General features: G+C 39.2%; 1 protein-coding gene across 6 annotated transcripts in view; it reads right to left on the bottom strand.

Annotated features, from left to right (window-relative positions):
- Positions 1-3,118: 3,118 nt before the first annotated feature.
- Positions 3,119-26,560, bottom strand: part of arhgef9a (Cdc42 guanine nucleotide exchange factor (GEF) 9a) — a 57,893-nt gene continuing 34,451 nt past the window's right edge. For 5 of the 6 annotated variants that reach the window (XM_030145353.1, XM_030145356.1, XM_030145354.1 and 2 more), the window contains 7 exons: positions 23,274-23,453; positions 22,150-22,382; positions 20,977-21,106; positions 18,641-18,772; positions 11,636-11,879; positions 11,445-11,513; positions 3,119-8,079 (listed from right to left, as the gene is read on the bottom strand). In XM_030145353.1, coding sequence (XP_030001213.1) covers positions 7,904-8,079; positions 11,445-11,513; positions 11,636-11,879; positions 18,641-18,772; positions 20,977-21,106; positions 22,150-22,382; positions 23,274-23,453 — 1,164 coding nt within the window. In that variant the 3' untranslated portion in view covers positions 3,119-7,903. Of the gene's footprint in view, positions 8,080-11,421; positions 11,514-11,635; positions 11,880-18,640; positions 18,773-20,976; positions 21,107-22,149; positions 22,383-23,273; positions 23,454-26,560 lie in introns of all 6 variants that reach the window. The other variant, XM_030145357.1, reaches the window with a different exon arrangement.

The following is a 26,560-nucleotide window of genomic DNA, read 5'->3' as shown; positions in this document are numbered from 1 at the left end:
CTTTATGGACACTCCAATTATTTTTGAAATCTCCTTTGGTGTGACAAGTGCATTCAGCAAATCACACACTCTTTGACGTTTGCTTTCCTGATTACTCATATGGGCAAAAGTTTCTGAAAAGGTATGGATAATAGTGTTAGGTATGATTATGACATCAATATATGTTTGGTTTCAAAACAATTGACGTAGTGCCTGCTGAGAAAAAACAACTAAATGTTCATTGTAAATTTTGCTTCCCCACCCTGTATACATGAAAAGCACTGTGTTCTAGAGGTCAGTGGATGGTCTGCTGATGTAAATTCTTATTTTATTACTTAAATGTGAAGAATGAAGTTTGTGAGTAGTTGAAGATATTATTTATTAACTACAGCTAAATAAACAGTTTAACATTTTAATTTCCTGCATTTTCTTGGAATTTTAGTTTCAAGCGTAAAGCCAACCAGTGTTATACGGTATATAAGACTTTATTTGTGACTAAAACACAACCTAAACATTGTAATTTCAAAGCAAATATAACCCTAATCCTCAGATAGGTGACCTGGGGCGAGTTGAAATGTTTGCAAGAGTTCATTCTTTGCTCCAACACTCTGTACAGGGCGGTCTCCTCTTGCCAACCTGGACCTAAAAATGTGACCACTGTCTTTGAGGTAACATTAACCTCCTTTACACCAACAGGTACCTTGTGATAATTTGCCTGGTACTAGGGTCGGTTAATAGTTGATTCAACTTGCAGGCTCTAGTAAGTCATGAACTACTGTTGCCGAGCTGGGTAGCAGTCAGTTCTAATTTTCTAAACTTTTCAACTACTGTTGTTGGGTCATATAATGTGGTCTCAAGCTTTTTTTCAGGCACGGATATAACTAAGACTCAAATTTGTAGCTGATTTATGAAGGTACACCCAACTTGTTGTTTGTTTATTTCGAATATAGCATCAAAACCAAACCACAAAAAGATTTACTTTTATTTAAAACATCCAAAAAGGAGCGGGATGAAGTTTGATTTATAATCTCCTGCCCCCTTACCCCATCCTTCTACCTACCCTAAATTCCTATGTCAGATCCCACAACTTGAAAATATACTATGATGTTTTAGAAGATTTGGTAGCTAATGACAGTCACCACTCCTTGCCAACTGTTTATCAGGACAATGGTCAGTGGTCTATCATCTCAGAAAGTCCTCCTTATGTCTCAACACAAGGACACACTGTATCTACTCCACAAACCCTTGATGATTCAATTCCATGTCCATACTGAACCTCTAGTTTTTCCCTCTTCCTTAGATTCCACAGACGAGTTGCTCTTCTACCAAAACAGTTTTTGTCAGTCAAGATAATCCTGCCCCCAGTGCCTGGGATCAGAAGTAGGTTTATTGTTCTGGTGCCACTGTGGAATCAGTCGGCTGGCAGAGATCTGGTTCTTTGGATGACGAAAAACAAAGAATTGGTTTGAGATTGAGCACCAATCTTGGAAATGCATTGGCGGGAAATTGATAATTAAGTGTAACTCCTTGGAGTCATTTACTTTCTATCACGTGCAAATAAAAATACAAGGAAGGGACAATAAATTCTGACGTCGCCAAGGTCATATGAAGTTCAGAGATGTGCTCAGTAAGGTTATAATAGTTTTGGATTTTTCATTAAAGTTTAGTTTTATTTAGTTTTGACTTTTTTTTCTCTAATTCAGTTAGTTTTAATTCGTTTTTAGCGCAGGTTTGCTAGTTTTTATCAGTTTTTGTTATTTGCTAAATGCTTAGTTTAGTTTTTTTTATATCTTTTATCTTCTTCGCCGTCAAATTCAAATAAATCCCATTCAGGACTCTGCTGCTGTCTACCAACTTTAGTCTCCATGTTTCCAGGTAGAGTGGGAACCAGAAGATGACTCTGAACGACAAGTGATGAGAAGTGACGGACCGTTAAATATCATATGGTGCCAGCAGCTAAAATTGCTTGAGGGAAATAAATGGATTTCATATCAATCCGACATTGACAAAGACAAAAACGAAGGAAATTTGATCCATAATTTTGATACGTTTTAGTTTTGTAAACACACAATACAGTTTCAGTTAGTTATCGTTTTTTTCTTTTAATTATAGTTTTTATTTATTTCAGCTAACGAAAATGTTTCTTTCAATTCTAGTTTTTGTCATTTCGTTAGTTCTGGTTAACGATAATAACTTTGGTGCTCAGTACTGAAAGCATAAAGACAGAAGGGTAGACATCAAGAAATCTTCAAAAGTCAGTGTTTGGACTGTGAAATCCATGTGTTAGCATTGGTTTGGATTGGTGTGTCCATTCTTGGTGACTGGTGTGTTACTAGCTAACACTACTTGTCAGTGCTAAGGGGGACACTGAGGTTTAGTTCCCAGCTCATGGCCTTGACATTAATGCAGATCAGGCAGTAAAATGCATGTATTCAACCTTATTTTGACAGGGAAGACAGTGGTAAACTTTTGGGTGTGGAGCAGAAAAGGTTTGGGAACCCAACTCATAACCAGAAATAGGAGCACCCTCCACCCCATGTTGGAAGGTCTGCTGTGTCCTTGGAAGTGCAATACTATGTTTGACCACTAGAGACTACAATAACACTACATATTATATTTATCCCTCTCACCAGAGGGTTTGATCATCTGCCTCCATGTGTTGAGCAGCTTTGCCTCTCTCACAGGTGTCCTCCTCATACAATTAATTAAAAGTGGTTGTCAATCATTAAAACAGCGAGACACAACTAGAAAAACACACAAAGACGCCGTACGCTTCACACCATGATGTCTCAGATGTTGTCAAGAAGACACTTCACTCACATCTGTGGACTTCAAAAACTCAGGCGATCAGCCTACACTTTGGCAAGACCAACAGGGAGATGATATATTTACATAAATGTCATTATTTATTAATGACAGCGTAGTTATGAGCAGGATACAATTTGTGGTAGAAGTTTGTTAGACTGTTGTTGTTGTGACTTCTGAATGGATTACTCATACTGTGTTACTGTTTGTACTATGTCTAGGATTGAATGCGGCACTGTCAGCTGTTAGGAATGAGACCTACAAACAGGAAATGATGTCACACGTACCAGGAAACCAAACACAATGTGCTTACTCACACTTTGACGCCTCGACACGCAGTTCTGTAGAGGTTTTATTTTCAACAAAAGTACAGCTATATCAGATATGGATTCATTTTTACAGCGAAATACAACATATTCCCAGTGCTTCTGATTACATCAAAACATATAATGTACATACGGTTGACATCTCCACTCTCCCATTCACAGTTTCTGGATTGAATAGGCATTATTTTTCAGGTTTTTCATTTCTACAACAAATAATCCAACTGAAAAAGGCCAGCATGAAATAAAATGACAAACGTTTGCATATGGTGACAAAGGATATGGATACTGTGGGTTCATATTTTGATGGTAAAATCCAGACCCCAAACTAGATGGTAATATACAATGAAATCATGTGATTCTCAGAGTGGGATGCCAGTCTTCTGTTAGCTTTGTTGTCACTGAACACCACATGGAATATGGCTCATTGAAGACTCTTGTTGTACCCTGACTATTCTGAAACAACACAGGACTGCAAAAAACCAACAGCGAGGAGGTCCTACTGAAGATGTGTCAATGTTAAACGTGAGTGATTACTGGCTTATGTACACTCTGGACTAAAAGGAGGAATTACAGAAATTTGATGCATTTAGGTGACAGTTTTACTAACTTAGCTTTTTATGACCGTAAATTTAACGGAGGAAAAAAAAAAATTCTTCTACTGCACAGAAGGCTGTCCTCTCGGCTCTCAATACAAGGTCAGAATGATAACTATATAAGAAAATAAAACCAATATATACATCCTTTTAACACTGTGGCCAAAATGGTAATATTTAATACTGCATTCAATAAATACAAGAGAGGAAATCATTTCTGCTATCAAGTTATTGTACTTCAAAGAATCTGTATTATACTTTAAGTAGAAACAAGGAGCGTGACATGAATTGCAATGAAGTACTGCGCGCGTGTGTCTTCAGGATTATGTTTATTTTTAGCTCATCCCGAGAGGTTTCGCATTTATTCAGCTCTTCTGGTTGACTACAAATCTATACACAAACACCCATGATCACTGCTAACTCCTATTTGGTTCATTGTTGTCATAGAAAAATTATACCCGTTTTTGCCTCAGCAGTTAATAATGGCATTCCAAAAAAAAAAGAAAAAAAAAAGAAGTAATAAAATGAAAATAATTATAATAAATCAGCAGTTTGGACCATGACAGTGTATGTTGGAACCAAATATAAAAAAGGAAAAAAAAAATGTTACAAGTTTATAGTACCCATTACATATGGGTAAGAGAGCATCAGTGCCTTTTCACCTCTCGGCAGTTCAGTCTTTTGATTCAGTGTTCATTCTACTTGACAATAAATTAAAAAAGAAAAAAAAAAAGAAACAGAAGCTACAACCTCTACTATGTTAAGTGAGCAGGAGACAGGTGGACAGAGAAAAGAACTCCCTTCAGTGAGATGCTATGGGTTCACAAATGAATGGGCTCCAGATTTGTGAAGGAAGGGGGGGTGGGACAAAAAAATAACCCCTCATGGAGGTTAAATGAAACTAAACAATCTGTTAAGAGTGTCTTAAGTCTCATGCAAAATATTGGATGCCACAAGCATGCATTTACCTGGTACTGAGGTCTACCGCACGCTAGAACTGGAACAACATTCGTCTCCAACGCAAAATACCAATATCCAAATATATGATCTGTTCTTTTTACAGTATTTACAGTGTGTAGCTGATAAAGGTAAAATAGATGACTCTTCTTTTAATTTATAAGTCACTGTTAATAATATATTTTAACGTGAAACCTAACTAATGAAAACCATTGTCCTACTATATATATATATATATATATATATATATATATATATATATATATATATATATATATATATATATATATATATTAAACCATAGTGTTCTTTGATGTTAAATAGATAGCAATAATATAATAATAAAGGAATTCTATGCAGTTTCTAAACATCTGAAATTAGAACTAGTTTTTGTGCAATAAAAGTACTGCTATGTTAAGTGTTGATATAGTAGAATAAGGTGTTTTAAGTGTTTCAGTCAGACAGCACAGTATCTACTCATGTAAAAGGCCTGACCTCTGTAGGTTTCTGTCCGAGTGGATCTCATTGCACCGGGGAATGAGGAATTCCCAGTGTGTATGAGAAAGAGAGAGAGAGAGAGAGAGAAAAGAGAGAGAGAGATGCGAGTCCCACACTGAAGGGAAAATACATGACTAATTCAAATCTGCCTGTGAAACTGAATAGATAATCACTAGTGGAATGCTGGAAGGCACTGTTAGATAGCATCTCTCTTCTCCGCAGCAGAACGGGCCAGCAAGTGCGCATGATTATGTGCGTGTATGTTGTGTTTTGTATGTGCCTGCATGCTTGTGTCTGTCTGTATGTTGGTACTAAAGATGGTGACGGGTGGGGGTGGGGGGGTGGGGGGGGGGGCAGGGATGAGGGTGAAGGAGTGGGAGTGGGCGTAGCACGGGACCTGAGGTTATCATGGCCTGGGAACCATATCTTTTTGCTGTGCCAGAAGGGAATTATCTTCCAAAACAATCTCACTGGGAGCCATATCTACAGACACCAGCAGCCAACTCACCCATTTCTCAACTTTCTTTACTGAAACAAAACATAAATTACACAACATACAAAGCAATTCTAAGGTCTTTTTTCCAATAGGTTATAAGGCCTATAAGAAGGCAAACAAATGACATAGAACGATATATAACTCTTTCATATCACTGTAGTGAATAGTGAAGATATATAATGATATATCACATTGCACAAGTTGTCAAACTGTATATGTACTGTCCATCAGGTGATATAATTCAACATAAAATGTACTTCTGTATCTGAGGTCAAAATATGAGCACAAACCATGGACAGATGCTTCACTTACATTCCAACTGTAGAAAAGAATACACCTTCATGAAATGTGTAAATTGGTAGTTTCTCCTCAGTAGATCTTCTCTGCTGAAGGAGCGTGGGCCTCTTTATGGCAGCATCTCTATCACAGCAGCTTCAGGGGACAATAGTTGATTAAACAAATCAATCTGATCGGGCCGCAGTCCTTTGTAAATCACTTAACGGTGCCGAGCTAACTGTCAGAACATGGATGAGATCGGGGAAGAAACGACGTGATGGGGACAAGCGCCAAGATTTGGAAGCTGCAGTCTTAAGAGATGCATGAATCTGTCAGAGGACACCTGCATGCTACAGATTTAATTCACCTTCCTGCCTCCCCTGCGGTACTGGCTCACACTTCTGCGTTGTACTTTTTAGTCAGGGCCGACTCACAGCCTCAACTCGCTCAAATGGCTGTCTGGTTCACTTTGAATTTCTGCCACTTTTTGGACCGTTTTTCCCCCCTTTGTGCTGGTTAGCATTCTGTTGAAATTTCGCACGGAACATGTTTGCATCGCTCTTTACTCAAACAAGAAAAGGTGCTCCTTTATCGAAATATGTGCTGTGCTTTTTGCAATGTGAGCAAAATACAAAATAATTAAGTCAACTGTGGAAGTCTTTTTACAGCTGACGTGAAAAAAAAAAAAGAAAAAAAAAAAAAAGAGATACTGTTTTAGACCTTGGCCAATGCGTCAACTTCACTCGAGCTCTTAGTGGATTTCTGGAGGTAGGCTGTGCTCGTTCCAAACGCCCAGTGAGCTGCCAGCACAGTGCTACAGGGGTGGTCTCTGGGGAGTACGGGGAGGGGCACCGACACAAAGCAGGTGGACCGTAGCCTGCCTATCTCTTGCTCCCAGCTGTTTCATCTGAGCGGCGAGCTCTCCGTAAAAAAAAAAAAAAAAAAAAATTGCAGCCCACAGCCCCTCGGTGTGATCGGATATGAATACCCTGTCAAAAGTGGTTTGGTGAAAGGATGTAAATATTCTATTGATGTTCCCGCTATTGATTTGTTCCCTGACCCATCGTATCATGGCCAGTGGCAGGATTCCAACAGAATGAGGCTCTTACTCTTTACCTCTGAGAACCACTGACTCACAGAGGCTGAGCAGGTGGGAAGGGAGATAGAGAGGACACGGAAGAGATGGATGCAGGGAAACACTGTGGACGTCAGACTTAGCGAACAGAGGGCTACTATATGCAGACGGCGAGAGAGAGAGAGACATGTGAAGCATTGAGAGTGAGGAGGAGATCCAGATATCAGTGGAGCGGAGATGATCCTAACCGCTCTGCCATCAGCGGCGATTGGCATGGATGGATGGATGGATGGATGGAAGGATGGATGGGGCACGCTGAGCTTCACAGGTCCTTCCAATGCCACAGCTGTCGGCTGCAGCCGGTTGTTATTCAATCTCCACCATAATTCACATTCAGAAGAATGCAACGTGCAATCTCACATAGCAGCACAGCAAGAACTCAGCCCCCCCCCCGCTTTCTTTCTTTCTTTCTTTTTTTTTTTAAACACAATCATACAACTAAAGAATGACCCGGCTTGGCCTTGCACGTTTCTTTCCCGATGATGGATTGAAAATGAAATAATAGAACAATCTTAACAACTCCAGGACATTCAGATGGTGTGAGCATGAGTTGCAGAATCCGAAGAGAAAAAGTTCATGACAGTTGACTCAGCTGGAGAAGCATGATAACTAGAAGAACGTTACTAACATATATGAATTGTTTATTTTTTTTCCTCAATTTTTAAAATCCAAGTCCTCTTGCTGCTTCCGATCATACTCTATATTAACATTGGTCCTTAACTTCAGAGTCCTCTTGTGTATGTGTGTTTTCATATTTTCTTCATCAAGGAACATGATCACCCAGTGGTTTAGTGCTTCTAAGAAAAATAGCTGGTCCTTCAGAAGAGTCTGTGTATCTCTATTTCTTAAATGGAGCTAATCTACTAAAATTCTGCCAGAAAGGAGCCTGGCCTCTTTTGGATTGACTGAATTCAAAAACCTCTCCTTGTGCCATGTCCTCCGTTACCTCATACTGCCCCGCACTGAGGGGGTCCTGGGGGGGCGGGTATGAGGGGGGCGTGCACCTGTTTACACCTAGGAGGGCAGGTGCGAAAAGAGCGAGAAGAAGGGGGAGGTGTGAGGGGTAGGGGGCGTTGCGGGGCACAAAGCAAAGAGGAGGAGAAGGGAATGGGTAGCAAAGAGGAAACATTGTCAGTATATTATCCCAAACAGGCACAACAACACAACACTGAGTCATGCTTCCACAGAAAACAGGCACGTAGACGTACAAAATGAGTCTTCAGTGTTGACATTCCTGCATATTAAACCTTAGGTATGATACAGTATGATCGTATGATGACAGCTGAATTGGAACAGAGTGTAATTCAGCTCTAGCAATGACACAAGGGAGACTAAAGATGCTATTCAATCAAAGTGGAGCAGGCAAACAAGAGAACTGACAATTTACATCTGATACACTGATGAAACCAGGCATTTGGACGAGGGACACTGTTCTTCCGTGTTTGTTGACAGCACATTTGTTTGAATAGCACCTTCCAACACTTGAGAACACAAGAGTGGCAAAAAATAGAGCCAAAAGAAAGCTGTTAATATGCATTTAACTACAGTCTACAATGTCATTTAGCTACAGTCTACAAGCATCACAACTATGCTAGTGTAATTACAAGTAAGATACAATCAATATTTGGAGATGAAATATTCAAAAGTTGCCATGGCATCTTGGAAAAGATGAAAAACAGTGTGTCTCAAGATGTGGGTATTTTTGTAAACACTGTTTAGCAGTTACAAGGGTTAGGTCTGTTTTGTGTTAGTGAAACCTGTTTATCTTGGATAGTCAAGATAATGCTTGTAAACAGATTGGACAGTCGCTGCATGCTCCAATGCCAACGTTAATCACAACACCTCCCAATGCTGCTTAGCAGTTGCCATGGCATCTTATTGTGCTAGCTCTAAGTAGAACTCTAATGAATATACCTTTATCATTTTCAAACCATGTCCATACAACATGGCCCTCTTTCTCAAGATGAAATCTATAAATGAATCTGAAATTCAAGAAAGTACTTCACCTTGTGCCAGCCATGTACACATACAGCACTTGTAAACACACAAACATTTACTTCTGACAGACATCTACAGGGATCCTAACGTCAGAGAGAACATTCCAGCAGTGGTCATTGGTTAATCAATACTTTAATGGATGGTCATGCTTATTATGAATCTGGCAAATAGCAAAAACATCAGTAATGGTAAATGTACAAACATCTAGCCTAACACTAGAATGGCTAAATCTTAAAGGGTGATAGCAGCAGTTTTGACATGTGGGTCCTTTGTCTTTCTTGCTTTGTCAGGAAACAGAAACTTGAACAACTTGTTTGGCAGTGTTTTCTGTTGCTGAGATAGCAGATAACTGTTGGGGTCATAATATTTCGCGTACGTTGCTTTAAATCCTCTTAACTTGATAACATCCACCTGACTCCTATGTAGAACTTCCATGAACTTTTGTTTGTTAAGCTTATAAACAGTATGGCTAAAATGAATGTAGTAAAAGAGAGTGTCTTGTAGTTTCTGTGTTTAACATGTGGCCTTTACTACATCTGGTCAAACATGGCTTAAATCAAGTTTATTACTTTTTTTTTTTTTTTTTTTCTTACTTAGAACTTACTTTCCTTAGGGTTGGGCTTAGACGACCTGTTAGACCAAAATGCATATACAGGACATCATTTGAGAGAGGATTGTGTTTAACATCTCAATAAAACACAACCTAAACGATATCAGTTCCAACATGGCTCAACTCTGATCCTGCTCATTACAATGAGTTGACGGTGAACTTGCAGATGTTGAGAGGTTAAATAAAAACAGGGCTGCACAATTAATCACAATATCATCTTATTTAACCCTTAATGCACAGTTTTTAAAAAAAAAATCCAATTTTGATATCAAGATTTCAAAAAGCTGTGGCTTGGAGGCATACTGTAAATGAGAAACATATGGGGTATGACCCACAGTTTATGATGGGGCTAAATTTACTCACCTAATTTGCATATTGTACGTCACAGAACAGCGGCCATATTGGACTGTGTAACACTTAGTAAAACTGAACATATTTACATCGAAGTTTTCTTTGTGTTTTTTTTTTTTTTTTTTTTTGTCATCCTTAAAATAAATGAATTTACACATTAGTAGAAAGTAAAATGCAGTAAGTTTTAGTACCTTTTTAGCCAAGCAGCACAGTAGTCCTAATCTATCAAAACTAAAACTAAATAAACTTTACTTAAATTAGTAAACTTTAATTACTTTCTTACTAAACCAGTTTGGGACAGCACCTTTCAAACTGGATTTTCTTCTTCAATTTGAATAGAAACATGCTCTGAAATGGTGTTAGGATTGAACGGGCACATTTATTTTTCACTTATATTTCATTTCTGACTCATTTGTGGTTTTTCTACCTGTCTTTTTCTCTGCGCTTGTTTGTATGTTTCTGCTCTTGACTGTGAAATTTCCCCAAAGTGAGATTAAACTCTCATTTTATCTTATCTCATCTTATCTTATCTTTTGTCCCCTTATTATTCATGGGAGGCGGTAACACGATTTGGCCACTCTATCTGGAGCTATGGTCTGTTTCATTCAGTTATGTTGCTTGTAGCAGTATTGTGACTTTGGTGGTTAAAGTGTTAACTATACAACAATGTAAAACTGTGAAATTTAAAGCTTGAATATTTAGCAGGATTTAGATGGAGCTAATGGTAGAAATGCAAAAAAATAAACACAATCTCTGCTGTATTCATAACTTGTTGTATTTTTTTATGCTATTTTAAGCCTGTATATTTAACTTGACATTTCTGCGTGAGTGATCTGTGCCATCTGTGCTTCCACAACTGCAACTCACGCAGCTCCAATACAAAAAAATCTGACGTATGACTTTGATATTTCTCTTTAATACCTGCTGTATTCGGACGACATGAGAAGCACCAACAGCCATGCTCTAATTCAGTAACATAGAAACACTCCAAACAGATTCAAATTCTTTCAACATAAGCGTGACACAAGACCCCCATGGCGTGTACACTGGTATCATCCTTTAAACTCAAAACTTCATGCAAACAGCCCTCTGTCTTTTCATTGATGCTTAACAGCTGCTTTACAACTAATATCACGTCCTCCTGCACTGACACATTTAACTCAAAAGGAAATAATTGAAAGTAATATAGCGAGAAAGACATAAAGCCACTTGACGTTTCTAGCTAGCTTAGCAGTACACAGCTAGTCTAGGTCCATTCATAAACAGTAAAAATAAGTGTGTTTAGAAAAGGTATAGAAAGCAAAAAAAATAAGATAAAAAAAAGAGCAAGGTAAGGGAAGAGTAAACAGCGATGAGAAGACAGAGCACACCAGCGAGGAAAAGAAAAGGGAAATCACCTGATATCTTCTTGTTGCCTCACCTTTCTGTTTGGTCACCTTTCTCACTGTCATGGCCGCCTGTCGCTTCTGGTACTCAGAGATCTCGAAACCTATTGGAGAAACGATGACGTAATACGCATCAGTCATACTGCAGCAAACGTTACACTGTTGCTCGCTGTGAATGAAACGAACGCTTTCCAAACAGGGAGGTGCAGAGAGGTGTGTGACTAACCGATTTTCTCATCCTCCTGCACCATCTTCCTCTCCTCGTGGAAGGCCCTGAGCCAGCGGATCTTCTCCTCGGGCTTCTTGGCCAGGAAGATGTGGATCTCCTCGCTGTCTTTGTTGCACAATTTGAAAGCGTTCTTCACACTTACGTTGAAGTCATCGTCACGCCCGTCTATAGCGTCCCGCACCTCATAGCGATCCATGTCAATGCGGCCCTTATAGTACAGGATGTCCCGGCGTATCAGATCCTGAAGAAGACAAGGGGAAGAAGACTTTAACCCATAAAGATCCAAACATCCACCGTCAACCAAAACCATCTACTGATCTATAACATTGAATACCTGTTGATCTACTAATCCTATCAATACATGTAAATAATTGGTGTAAAATCCAATCTTAAACATTATCTCAAGATAATGAGATCATTGAGTTCTGTTCTTGAGATAACCTGCCTAAGAAAATTCTTAGCAATCAAAGCTGCTCTTGGATGGACAGTGTGTGTGAGTTGATTGATTTGTGATCTTTATATTTTTTCTTTAACCTATAAAGACCCAAGTAGCCACTGGAAACCAAAATCATCTACTGATCTAAAATGTTTAATAACTTCTGATCCACTACTCCTATCAACACATGTCAATAATTGGTGTAAAATGCAGGTTGTCATCTTTTCATGGTTATCAGATATGACCCATTTGGACGTTCAGAGGCTCCGTAGTGAATGTGGAAACACCATCATCTTTTACAACATTGATTCACCTGGAAAACCCATGGAGTTTGATCAATGAGAGTGGATGGACACACTTGGTTTATGTTCACTTAAAGCAGGAATATTTTGCTAAACCCACTTTTATCAGTCTTTGGGTCATTTATTTGTGTATTTGGACCCTAATAGTTCAAAAAGTTTGAATTTGAACCCTCCAGGTGCTGCAAAGCGATCTTAATATTCATTTTAGCAAAAATTGAGTGGATTTCTACAACCCGTTTTAATTCCTGCTTAATTTGTTACGTCGATAACTATTTACGTCACAACATTTTCACATACAAGGTCAAGACGTCCGACAAACATTTCTCTGGGTACAACATAATTGTTTGTCAGCAGCAGTGGTTGTAGTCCATACTGAAAATAGGTCCAAACTTTGAGCCAGTTACCTAAAATGTTCAGTTGTTGGTTGAACAGGAAAGAGCAGCACAGCCAACAACCTGGAGGGGGTGGGAAGTGGCTCATGTGCATTTAAAGGGCCAGCACTCAAAATGACCTTTCTGGTGTCATTACTCAGAATTAGGGTTGAAGATGGACCTGTGGAATTTAATTAATGAAGAATTCAGACTCAAGCATAGCATTTACAGTTTTCAACAAGAAAAGCACTCGGAGAGCGCAGACCTCCGCCAAGACAAACCCCCCCCCTCGATCATCACCAAAATTTAATCATTTCTTCCTTGTGCCAGTATCAACATTTCCTGAAAATTTCATGAAAATCTCTGTCCATAACTTTTTGAGTTATCTTGCTAACAAACAAACACGCACGCAAACACACAGAGCAAAGTGATCACAATACCTCCTGGCGGAGGTAAAAAGAGAAGATTTTAAAATGCAAATCCATTCAAAAAAAAAGCAAAATATCACTCCTTTAATGATATATTTTTCTAAAAAAGTCACTTTTTCTTCAGTTTTCTCTATTTTGAGATAATAACCTTTGAATTTACTCTGATCTTTAATGAACATCTACATGATCAGTGAATTAAATATACAGAAATACATGATTTTCACTGAAAAACACAAAATACAGGACAATATTATAATAAATAGTGAATCATTTAGGAAAGGTTAAACACAGAGAAAAATTATATTGGGAACAACCACAAACGTAGTACTGGGTCTTTATAGGTTAACTATGTGTGAGATAAACCTTGGTGTTGACTAACAATTTTTCCTTGGTATCCTCAAAGTCTGTCTCAGGCAACCCTTTCCATCTGCTGCCCAAACATATAAACACCGTCTACACACATTGCATGACGTCAAATTTCTCTGCAACTCCACTTATCACTTCATATCAAATCACACACACAAAAAAGAAAGGTGGGAAGTATATTAGTATCTACGGCAGCGTTTCCACTGAAGTAAACCAGCACAATCTACAACAGAGAAGGAAAACACAAAGAAATCCTATCTTTGAAAAGCTTATGATATTTATTTTCACTGACAGTTTGTGTCTGAGAAGCGTTGATTCAACTCTGGACTGACTCAAGTTTACCAGTCGAGAGCGGTTTGTTGTTTTATTCTATTTAACTGCTTCTGTTTCTTGTCCTATTCATACGTCCCCTTTCAGTACAATACTAGCAGCCCAGAGTGTTTAAGACAACAATAGTGCACATAAATAACAGCATGTGTTTCTGGAGGTGGAGTACCACAAATATTATTGGAGAAGCTGTGAATATTTGCTGGGTTATCACCAGTGTTGGGCAAGCTACTTGGAAAATGTAGTGAGCTAAGCTACCAGTTACTCTGCCATGAAAGAAGCTTCACTACACAGAAGCTACCACCCAGTCAAATGTAGCAAGCTAAGTTACACAAACGCCACAGAAGTCGCTCACTACATGTAAAGCTACTTTAAGTTGTGTCTTTGCGGAGAATACATTGGGGTAAATTGTGCCAGTGATTACTGAAGTACAACAGAACATTTTAATCTTATAAACTGTAATGCTATATAAAAGCAAGACAAATTCAATACAAAAATCACTCATTTAAAATTCATTTAAATATCGTCCCCCTATTAAACTATTGACATAAGTCATATTTTCTAGTTTTTGGGAAAACACAAAAAACTTAAAACACACAATATATGGAACTTGGTACATTTCAGGCAAAAAGGCTTTGGCAATAGATGACCGTTGACATACACAAAACGCTGTCTGTCATACGTAACATATAAGAGGCCACTTAATAACTGAATAAAACTCGGTCCCCTTCAGAAAAATGTGGCTGTGCGATAATTCAATGTATAATCAAGCGCACTCATGGCTACATAGTATTTTAAACTCCATTCATATATTACCAGTATGAAATGGAATTTGGAAATGGTTTTTCCTGCAGTGATAATAATGATCTATGAACGTAAAGGCTCTAATAGCCTTGAAATGGCTTGTTCTACCTAACTTCTGTGACGCAGTAAGCAGTTATTTTTAACACTTGTGAAAGCCATGAATGTTAAAGCCATGTTGGAGACATGCTTAAAAAAATTCCCTCCAGAAAAACACCATTATGTGATCGCATAATTTAATGCATAATCAAGCAAATAGCATACATTATGGGGGTCCATATTTTTTCAAAAAGGGCTATAATAATGTCTTGTGAACACAAAGGCTGTAAGTGATTGGTCTAGATCCGGCCTACTAAACATCCCACTTGTCAATGCTGCAGCCCTGTATGTCTTCTGTTTATAAGTGCACGGCATGATGGGTTTTGGTCTAAAATTAAGAATGTCATATAGTTTTAGTGATAAAATGTAAGCGTACAATATACATTCATTCATTATCTGAACCCGCTTTATCCTCACAAGGGTAACGGGGGTCGCCGGAACCTGTCCCAGCTACCTATGGGTGAAGGCAGGGTTCACCCCGGACATGTCTCCATTTCATCACAGGGCTGACATATGGAAACGAACAACCAATCACACTCACATTCACACCTATGGACAGTTTAGATTAACCCATTAACCTATCAGTGCATGTCTTTGGATGGTGGGAGGAAGCCGGAGTACCCGGAGAGAACCCACGCAGACACAGGGAGAACATGCAAACTACACACATCGAATGGTGTTGGAATTGAACCCAGCACCTTCTTGCTGTGAGGCACGAGTGCTATCCAATACAATACAATTACTATAAAATAATATGTTGAAAATAATCATAAGTGGTGACTTATGAAATTTTACTTTGAAAGGCAAAAAACTGTTTTTTGAGCTAAAATGTGCTGACCTCTCTCATGCCATGTGTCTCTTCTTTGTAGGATGAGTAAAATGGATGGCTCTTGGTCATATGACCAATTTCTTTTATGGTTTTCTAGAAACAAGGGGTGGCAGTACTTCACGGTTGGTAGGATTAGGATACGAAATATGTTGGTAGGATGAAGATTAAACAAAATGCAAAAATTGAGGGTGTACCCATTTCTCAAGGGACCACTTCACCACTGACAAACTGGTTACTTTGGTGCTTGTGTCACAGCCATTAACCACAGAAGCCGAGGGGAACCAGCTGTAGTTCTCTTTACTGTGGGTTTGGCAGCTCTGAAAAGAGCCTTTGTGCTGATCAACGTCCACACACCTCAGCCAACAACCATCCGATGTTCAGCAGAACACCGTTTCCCTCTGCACTGAAGTGAACGCCGTCATCTGACAGGTGCTCCAGGGTGATACCGGGTGTTCGGTGCAGGTCTTATTTCCAACTCCTCCATGGAAACTCAGCCCCACATGACACACCTGGTCCACTCCATCCTGTATCCACTGTCTGCTCACTGGTACTGACAGCAACGACGCGGCAGGAGGTAGGGGAACATCAGTAAGGAAGTGGGGAAAAGCTCCACCACTGCACGGATTCTGCTACGCCATCCATAAGCGCGGGCACAGCGCTTCCAAGAATGTGCACGACGACGTTCCAGTAAACCATGCCCACTCCGGGTGAAACGCCTGGTTTATAGTGAGAGTCCCGTGCAGACAGTGTGTACCCCCGTTCCGAACAATCTTGAGTGCTTGTATTGTGCATTATAAAATTGAATTTTTCTAGACTACAAACTGCTTCTCCACTGTATATAAAAATAGTTTCTGTGGTCATTACCACACTATTTGATCATTAAAAGAGTTAAGCTACTGAAACGTTACTTGATTCAGGAAATAGTGACGTTACTGCCAAGCTAATGAAAATTGTAGTAAGTTATTAGCTTCGCTACAAGTAGCGACGCTACTGCCCAACACTGGTTATCACATTTTTAATAATTCCAATACTCTAGCAATACTGGTGTAAGGGTGTAAGGGTTTGTAAGGCTCAAATCAAAATAGTGAATGAATAATCTTGCTGGGTGCTGCATAATCAGTGTAACAGTAATCTACACACCTGTATAGCTCCCATATTAGAGTTTATTTCAGCAGTAACATTTTGAGCACCACTGCTTCTCTTCAGACTTCTAGAGAAACATACAGAGAAGCAATCTCAAACACTCTAAATCCCCAATTGTCTTACAGGTATTTACATAATCTGGAGAGGGAATGGTTTAGAAAATAAATTACTGAGTATTTACATAATGTACAAGAAGCACGTTTTTAGGAAACAAGGTCCTAATACACAATAATTCAAAATGTGCATGAAAATAAGAGGCCCCACATTTAATGAGGAATCAGCCTACATAGAGGTCATAAATACTATAAATGTAGGGCGTCTCCGTAATGAGGCTTAGTATTATGAGAGACCTAAGAAAGACCATACTATGTAAGTATAGCGTCCAGTCAGGTGTGAAAAAACTTATGCATGAAATATAATGAAAATGTCTCAAAAAACTTGGAAAACAGATGTATAAAGGTACTGCTGGACTATGCTTCTTTCTTGTTTAAAAGTTGAGATGGAAAATGTAGAGAATCTGGCACATACATTAACAAAAACTGACTGACAAATATACATCTAAAGGAAAACAAAGAGAGTAAGCCTCATTATACATGTACTAATAGTACTAATAGAATAGAATAGAACAGAACAGAATAGAATAGAATTATTGTCACTGTAAACTGTTCTGTGTGTGGATCTAAAATAGTTCTCATTTAGTAAAAGATTGTAAATGTGTATTTTTAAGCCACAATTTAAAAAAAAAACATTAAGTGTAAAAGTCACACTTGTGTCAAAATCTGGCAAAATAATCACCCTATGTTTTTTTGAGTTTGATTCAGCCCTTGTATATTTAAAAACACTAAAATTCAATGTAGATGCTTTGGATCTTAACTCAGGATATACCAATATTAATGGGTTATTAATATTCCTCTCTCCACTATTTTACACATGATTTATCGAATACCACATGAAAAGCACACAGACATCCATAACCTAAACACTCTGAATATCTGATTAGATAATCGTGCATGGTCAATAATGGGTCATTCCTTAAACTAAACTTGCCTTGTTGGATATAAGAGTCCTACAAAACATCTTCATTCTATTACCATGGGACAAAACAGCATCCAGTCACACTATAAGGTCAAAGAAGGTAAAAAAGTAGAAAAGAAAAAGCCCTAATGAGCGTGCAGAAACTAATCAGCATCTGTGTGCTGATAAGAAACAGATAGGAAGGAGGAAAAAAGATAGAAGACCACATGCAACGTGTTACTAACGCACCCTCAGGGCGGCCATTACACATGTCCTGAGTATCCTGGAGAAGGAAGTGTAGCGCAGAGTCTAAAATCTATAATTCAGTGTGTCTTGAAGCTGTTTTTGTTTAGTGGACCAGAACAGCTAACACGCATGGTAATCTGCAGACATCCTGAAGTTATTTTGAGACGCCGAAGATGTTCACAGAAAGTACAAAGAATGACGGTGTTTCTATACACTGTGTCCTTTTTCTGTGCGTGCTTGTCTATGTAAGGGTGAAATCAGTGTGTGTATATGTGATGATACAGTGTGTTTGTCTGCATCTGTGTTTGTGTCTTCGTGTACATGTACTGTCAAACGTAACCAAGCGTGAATATTGTTCTGACAGGAGAGCGCAGCGTTGGAGCGTCGCAGCCCAAACCACCGCCGCTCCATTTTGTGAAAGGTGCTGAGTATTTTAACGGATCTTCACTGAAGGGTTGGTTGTGTGTCTCATGCTGTGTTATGTAATGTATTTGCAGTTCTTGAGTAAGGCAGAAGACGTCACTTTGTCCTCAAGCATCTCCGTCACGAGCCGTGTGATACACAACTTTGTGAACATGGGCTGCAGTTTTAGCTTATCAGCTTGTTTTTTCCCCTGGAACAAAGCCTTCAAAGCGCTTACCTTCTTACAGAGGACCAGCTGGTGATCAAAGAGGAAGAAGACTCGCTGCTGGCTGCGTCCATACGGCTGATAGATCCATGACAACTCCCCGGTGTAGATGAGCTCCGAGCTTCGGTCCAAAATATCATCCCCCTAGACGCAAAGACACAATTAACAAATGAAAAATACTCTTGATCGCAACTATGCAATACAGGCAACTGCCAAAATCTAAAAAGCTTTATGTCATTAAAAGAAGTTGAAAAAGGTGATGTACATTAGACAGTGTGTCATCTAATTGAGTCTTATATCTACTCTAAAAAGGCTCATGTCTGCTTTTCTTTTTTTTCGGCAAACATTTCACTGATACTTTAAGGATTTTTAAGAGAATATACTGGTAATAATTGGAATACTATCACAAAGTAAACTTGTAGGAAGGTGCTCCTTGGTGTCAGCTACAGTCTGTTCTTCCAGACAAGTCTGAAAGCTCAATTTAAATCAATCAAAAAGCCAAATATTTAAGGAATTCACTTAGGAAATTTATAGGCACTAAATCAAATGTTTTTACAAAGTAAAGTTAGTTAAACTTTGAGTAAAAATGCACGGAAACAACAGTGGAGTTGGACACTTTTCTGATCAGAAACAATTAATATGATAATGAAAATAATACTTAATTGTCACAAGTCTAAATCTTGCAACTCAGCAGCTTCATTTGTAACATCACAAAAAGTGTGTACAATGTACTTTTGAACTGAGTTTGAGCTCTATATTTAATACCAGGACCAGTGAACAGGAGAAAATACGGGTTGAAATTTACTGAGTCTATTACTACTTATAATTTATAACCACAATTTACAGTATGTTTGTCAATTAAAAGATAAACTTACCAGCCAAGAAAGTCATGATTTATGGTAAAGAAAGTAAAAAAACATCTACATTTGTGTTAAAAGGAACCAAGTATTTCATCTCTTGTTGTATGTGACATACATCCCAAACACCAAAATGGCCACAGCCTTGGCGCATTTGATCTTAATCTATGAGAGCATGTTGAAGCTGGTGAGACATTTTCAGCAACAGATCGTGGAGAGAACCTGTTATGATTACATCACTTCTGCAACTTTGAGTCTTTACGTACTTTCACAGTTTTACCACAAACTATGACTTTCTTGATCTGTAAAATTATCTTTAACATTGTCAAACATCATGCGTGTAAATGATGGCATAATTTACACAGGATCAAAAAAATTACTTGTGTCTTGCAACTGACAGTTATACAATTCTAATCTGAGGGTGTTTTCACACTGTGTACCCAAGTCCGTACCATACTTGGTTATATTCACACCTTTCCCACAGATGTTGCGTTCACAAGCACATACCGCGGCTCGTGCCCGAGTACAAGTGGGTGTTACAGGGCCAAAACAGTAGGTGGCGGTGTGGAAGGAATTCTGTTGCTATCCAACAAACGCGGAAGTCAGAAGAAGATGAACCCTTACGTCATCAACCGAACGACTATTCTGTTCATTTGCTTACAACTGCGGCAATACTTTTATATCTGTTAGCCTGTTTGAGGCAAAGTGAAAAAGAGTGACCTTTGTTGCCCCTGATATATCGCCCAGTGGTTCTGTTGGTAAGGCAAGCCTGTGCTGCGCTGTCATTTCCATTATTGGAGTGGTGATTAGGTCACTTCCGGTCTCGGGCACAGGTCGCTTTCACACTGCAACATACCGTGCTGGAGTCCACGCAGTCCGTACCCAGGACTACCTTCTCAGCTGGACTCGGATATGGTACTTGAGCACAGAATGTTTGCATTCACATGGGTAAAATTATGTGGACTTTGGGGTCAAACGTATTCGGAGACGGACTCGGGTACACTGTGTGAAAGTACCCTGAAACAGAGTCCCATGGGGAACAAAAAGAAAGATCCTGGATTTCAGCTCTCCATTAGGATGGCTAAAATACAGAGGCTGACTTTTCCTACAGGGACAATAAATTGAGTTGAACTTAACCATAACCTTTTAGTCTGTATGCTTAGTTTCTTTTCACTATTCTGAACAGACTTGAGGACACAAACATTGTTGTCAGCCTACTGATTTTCAGGCAGAGTAGCTCTGACTCTGGACAAACACTTGTAATCATAATCACTCAAGTAAAAAAATAACTGAAAGGCCTTATTTGTCTTCTTGCCCCTCAAGACCCAAGGCTGCAGAGAATATAAACTGTATTCTCTGTTTTTGCAGATGATTCAATATATGATCAATCATTACACTAGTATTTGTATAAGAGTATGTAGCACCTTGAATTTTTCATTTTGGAAACAATAGTAGAGAGTAGAGTTAGACCTTGACCCAGTGCACACATACCTCCCAGTCCAGAACAGAGGCTTGCCACTGGGCTATCTTGTCAATATTCTCCAGCCTCCTCTTCCTCTCGTTGATCTGCTGAGTGACGTTCCGCATTACTGCCAGAGCTGCTGCCACATATCGATAGTCACTACGGATGGACATATTGTACAAGTAATTACTTGTGTGTTTAAAAGGTAAAGTTACAGCTCTTGGAGACGAGCCACCCTTTAATATAGGTATACAGCAGTGGAGAAGTGAAAGATACAGAGTAGACCTATTAAAGGACAGGGGTTATAAACTGGAGGAACAGCAGTAAATCCTCCGAAACACAATATAACAAACTGCTGTTTAATTCTAATCAGCCACTTTTTGTATCCACAGTTAACTCTGACTGCCTCCACGCTTACTGAGCTGGATTCATCCTGCTGGCTTAGATGTGCCATGGATCCAATCCTCACTTTGGAAGATAATATGTGTGTGTGACAGCGAGCAGTCCTCTATCTGGCAGATTCTCTGCAGCTCCTCTAACAGTCAAACACTGTGATCTGGCAGGCCTTGCTGGCAGAGCTGGCACCTGTCCCTCTCTGGCTGAGAGCGCGTGGTTTGTGAATGACCTGGAGCTGGCTGAGACGCGCTGAATCACTTACACCATGTTTCTGTGGGCTTGCACGCATGAGTTTGCACATCTGGAAGCTTGAGTATGTGTCTGTGCATGCGATATCATCTGCAAATGTTTATATTGTGTACTCTGCTTCTAAGCTGTGCATGCACTGTGTGTGTGTGCTGGTGGAGGCCCAAATTCATATTTAATCGGCAATCTATTTATGACCAACACTCTATACGATGATTCTATGACCATTTTTATCCACTGAGCTGAAAAAGGATTTGACTTGATGATGGATTTCTGTTCTGGAGCATAAATTTCAACACAAGTGAGATTCTTGGATGTAATATTTTTCTCTAAAGCTTTCGCAGAAAACTGGCAACAAAAACATTTGTTTCTGCTTATGCATGGATAAACACTGCTTCAGTAGAATAAGCCCAACACCTGCAACAGCTGTATCGCAAAACAATGCATCTGGAACACAATGATGTGCCAGTGATGTATTCTTTTTTAGAAATGAATTAACGCCATCAGACAGCAACACAATCAGCTTATTAGATGTGATTCCGACGGCAGAAGGATAGTACCTGTGCTCCTGTGCTGTGTATTTGAGCAGTTCAGCCAACTGGAGTGGATATTTGCAGATTTTCTGGACAGGGGTGAGCAAGAAGCCGTCTATGGCGATGTCAATCATCTGCTGGAGGAGGCGACATGCCTCAAAAAAGTGCTGGTACCTGCCATCCCGCATCAGTTTGCTCAGCTCCATACAAGCATCCAAGTGATTGTTACAGTATTCTGAATAGATCCAGAAACCATCTTGCTGCAGAAACAAGGAATATAGAGGGAAATGATCAGATAGGAAAATGAGCAAAGTATCATGTTTCAGCATGGAGAAAGGTGGGAATCTGATTAGAAAGCGGCCATAAAAATGCCATTACTTTTCTCAAGATCAAACTTCATTTTGATGTACTACCACAAACGCTGTAATTGTCTTTACATCTTAAACGTTATCTCAAGATAATGAGATAATGGAGTTCTGTTCTTGAGATAACCTGCCTGAGAAAAATCCTAGCAATTAAAGCTGCTCTTGGATGAACAGTGAGTGTGAGTTGATTGATTTGTGCTATATTTTTTAACTTTAACCCATAAAGACCCAAACAGCCATTGGAAACCAAAATCATCTACTGATCTAAAATGTTTAATACCTGTTGATCCACTAATCCTATCAATACATGTAAATAATTGGTGTAAAATGCAATTATGCAGTTTGTCATCTTTCCATGGTCATCAGATATGACCCATCTGGATGTTTAGAGGCTCCGTAGCGAATGTGGAAAAACCATCATCTTCTACAACACTGATTCATCAGTAAAACCCATGGAGTTTGATAAATGACTGTGGGTGGAGATGCTTATTCTATGTTCAGTTAATGATATATTTGCTGATAAAGTCATTTTTTCTTCAGTTTTCTCTTTATCTGATATAATAACCCTCAACTTTAATCTGAGCTTTAATGAAAATCTACATGATCAGTGAATTAAATATAGGAAAATGCCTGATTTTGATTTAAAAACTGCAAAATGCAGAGAATAATATCATAATAAATGGTGATAAATCATTCAAGAAAGGTTAGAGAGACAAATTCATTTTTGTAACTGCCAAAAAAGTAACACTAGGTCTTTATGGGTTAAAAAAGACTGTGTAAACTTACGTGTTCTAAAAAGCATGGTCCAATTTCAGAGAGATGAGGTTCCTCTGTGTTGTACTGTTTCTCCAAGTCTCTAACAAACCCCATCTGGAAGCGGTAGATGTCCTCGATGTTCCCAAAGATGACCTTCAGCTGATCATCATTGAACATGTCCACACGCTTCCTGCACTGGCGCAAGTAGCCCTGTGACAACATGCGTTAGCAGCTACGTTAAACTCTTGACAATGGGTTGAAATCGTTCATTAGCATCATTACACTGCTACTTGTCACCACTTCTTTTGACATTTCTTTGAAGTAAACATGTTAAGTCACACCTCAAATATAAACTCAAGTGAATCAAAATGAACTGTGACTCTAGACGCTTTTGTCAAGTCAAAAACTATTCTGCATAGGTCAAACTGTGGCCCCAATTTGTCAGTCCAATTCTTGTGGCTAATTAAATGCCCTGAAGCTTTGGCACTTTGGGAAAAGATTTGCTGTAAGAGGTAGGTTTTTGCTATTTCACACTCCACCAGCCAGAATTCTATGTGTTGTCTTTGTGATAGCAATTATTTGCAAGTACAAAAACACATGCTAAGCCTTTTTGTTGCCATTACAGCAATAACTTAATGTAATTGTCTGAACAACTGGCTCACTGATTTAGATTTTTTATTAAAATCATTGACTGAGCAAGAATTAATTCAATGAAGGTTTACATATTTTATGAGGTGATGGCAGTCTAATACAACAGCACAGACCATTCAGTCACTGTATTCCATCAAAAACTAGGGAGAAATACAGCAGACACACTTTCTTTGCACTTTGACTCCATGTGTGCAAGAATTCCCAAGCAATTTTTCCTTCAATTAGCTTTTCTAAATCTTTAAAGCTTGTACTCTTACCAGCAGGCACAACAGTGTTTATAATCTATTAGGATAAAGAAAATACCCATTAACTCTTGTATACTTCTTGCCTGTACATGTTCACAGTAACCTGGAAGATGCCAGGTTCTCTCACAGGCGTGAAATGCAGAGGTGAGGAGGTGGAATGTATGCTTTAGTGCACCGGCTTAAAAATGATGCTTTGCCCTGATAAGGTACACGGAGGATTAAGTGGAGATGATTAGATAAAGAAAAATTTGCAGTGAAAATCTTCCCTACAATACATCAATGTGCTGCAAAGTATTTTTTCCCCGTTTCACGCATTAAGTCTCAACTAAACACTAAAAAATGTAGAGTATTAGGCGTAAAATTTATAGCATGAATATCCTTGTATTTGTACATTGATACAAATACACAACTACACTGTCCCATGATCAACCAGACCCATAATAAAGATATGATAGCGACATCCATGTTGTTTAAGAGCTGTTAAGAGTAAGTTAAAAACGTTCCTTTTAGATGAATCTTATAGTTAGGGTGCTCAGGCTGCTCTTAGTTATGCTGCTATAGGCTTAGACTGCTGGGAGACTCATCTGGATACACTGAGCTCTTCTCTGCTCCTCCTCCTTTATGACCTCCTCTCTGGACCTCTTTCTCCCTGACCTTTTCTCTCCTAATTTTCTCTTCTATTTACGCCCCAGTGAATTCATGTTACTGACTTGACTTCTTCCCTGGAGTTTTTGTGCTTTATCGCCTCACAGGTTTTCCTAGGATCATCACAGGTTTTCTCAGGATCATCTCTGGACCTGCTGCTGTGGTCCTGCCTCTCTCCTGCCTTCATCGTCATCACTCACTTATCCATATAGTTATGATAGTGTTTATTATATTGTTCCATAGATGTTCTAGTTCAGTTATCTGGGCATCAACTGCATCCATATGTGCCCCCCCCCTTCTCCCCCTCTCCCCCAATCCCTCTCTATCTCTATCGCTCTCTCTTTTCTCCTCCTTTACTCTCTCTCTTTAACCCCAACTGGTCAAGGAAGACGACCATCCTCCAGGAGTCTGGGTCTGCTCCAGGTTTCTGCCTGTTAAAGGGAAGTTCTTCCTTCCTCTGTCACCAGTCACAAGTGTTTGCTCCTGGAGGATTCTGTTGGGTTTCTGTAAATTGGCTTAGAGTCTGGTTTTGACCAACTCTATATGTAAAGTGTCATGAGATAACTTTTGTTATGATTTGGCACTATACAAATAAAATTGGATTTGATTTGAACATCCAGAAAGGCGAGGGAAAAAACATATTTCACATAATTTAAAGCAAGTTTAAATATATCTGGATTGTATATTAGATTAGATTTAGATTGTAGGTGTCATGTTTATGTTAGGTATATATACAGTGTGTCCACAAAGCCTCTTTACAATTTAAAAAATGTATTACAAAAGCAATTGATGAGATATGTTCATTAGATTTGTTCTATGTGCTCAGTGGTTTTCAAAGTTTTTAATCACATTGTGGGATCATGTGCAGTCGAACCACTGGTTAATTTTTCTTCAATGACAGATCAATTACTGCAAATGTTGACCTTGACCTTTTGACTAAATATGTGCTGCCACATCTGGATGACCTTCAACCAACCATCATTTTCCAGGTAGATGGTGCACCACCACATTAGGGACTGCATATTGGTGGGTTCCTAATAGGGCTGCATGATATTGGAAAAAACTTACATTGTGATTTTTTTTTTTATCCCTGCGATATATATTGCGATATGAAAACAATACTCAGGAGAATATAATAGCTGTGTGGTGCCAGCGTAAATGGTTACATGGGGGGGGGTACATGTGTATGTTTCAGCTGGTAGGTCAGGGGGGTTAACTGGTTTTCGTTCAACTTATAATACTTTGGGGTATGGAGCGGTGCGGTCCGTTCCATTCCGCCGCCAAAGTGAAAGTTAAACTTATTGCTAATTTATCTTTTCCCTACCTCCTGAAGCTTCACAAACTTTCATTTGAGGGGGCAGGACGTGGTGCTGGGCAATGGCAAAACCTTACCAGCGGAAACGCTGCGTTGTTACAAGCAACATGTGCAGGGGCATGGTCTGCTTCGGCAAACTGATTAAGAATGAATGTGACTGGTGGATCGCTGCGTGCAGTGTGTGTCTGGTACCCTTGAAATTAGATGAGAACACTTGAGTTCATTTGCCTCCAACATTGCAGGGGCTGCGATGTGACTATTGCCCCCATGTACACCGCGATGACGATGCTCAAATGATATATTGTGAAGCTCTAGTTCCTAAATCAAACATTTCCAAACCAGTGAATTGGAAGGGATGGTCCAATTCCCTGGACACCTCGTTCATCAGATATTACTGCCCTGGATTTCTTTCTATGGGGTTATGTTAAAAATATCGTGTATCAAACAAAGATACGGGACAT

The sequence above is a fragment of the Sphaeramia orbicularis genome, chromosome 10 (genome assembly GCF_902148855.1).
Source record: "Sphaeramia orbicularis chromosome 10, fSphaOr1.1, whole genome shotgun sequence".
In the NCBI taxonomy this organism is placed as follows: Eukaryota; Metazoa; Chordata; class Actinopteri; order Kurtiformes; family Apogonidae; genus Sphaeramia; species Sphaeramia orbicularis.
This window is presented reverse-complemented; position numbering and strand designations above follow the sequence as displayed.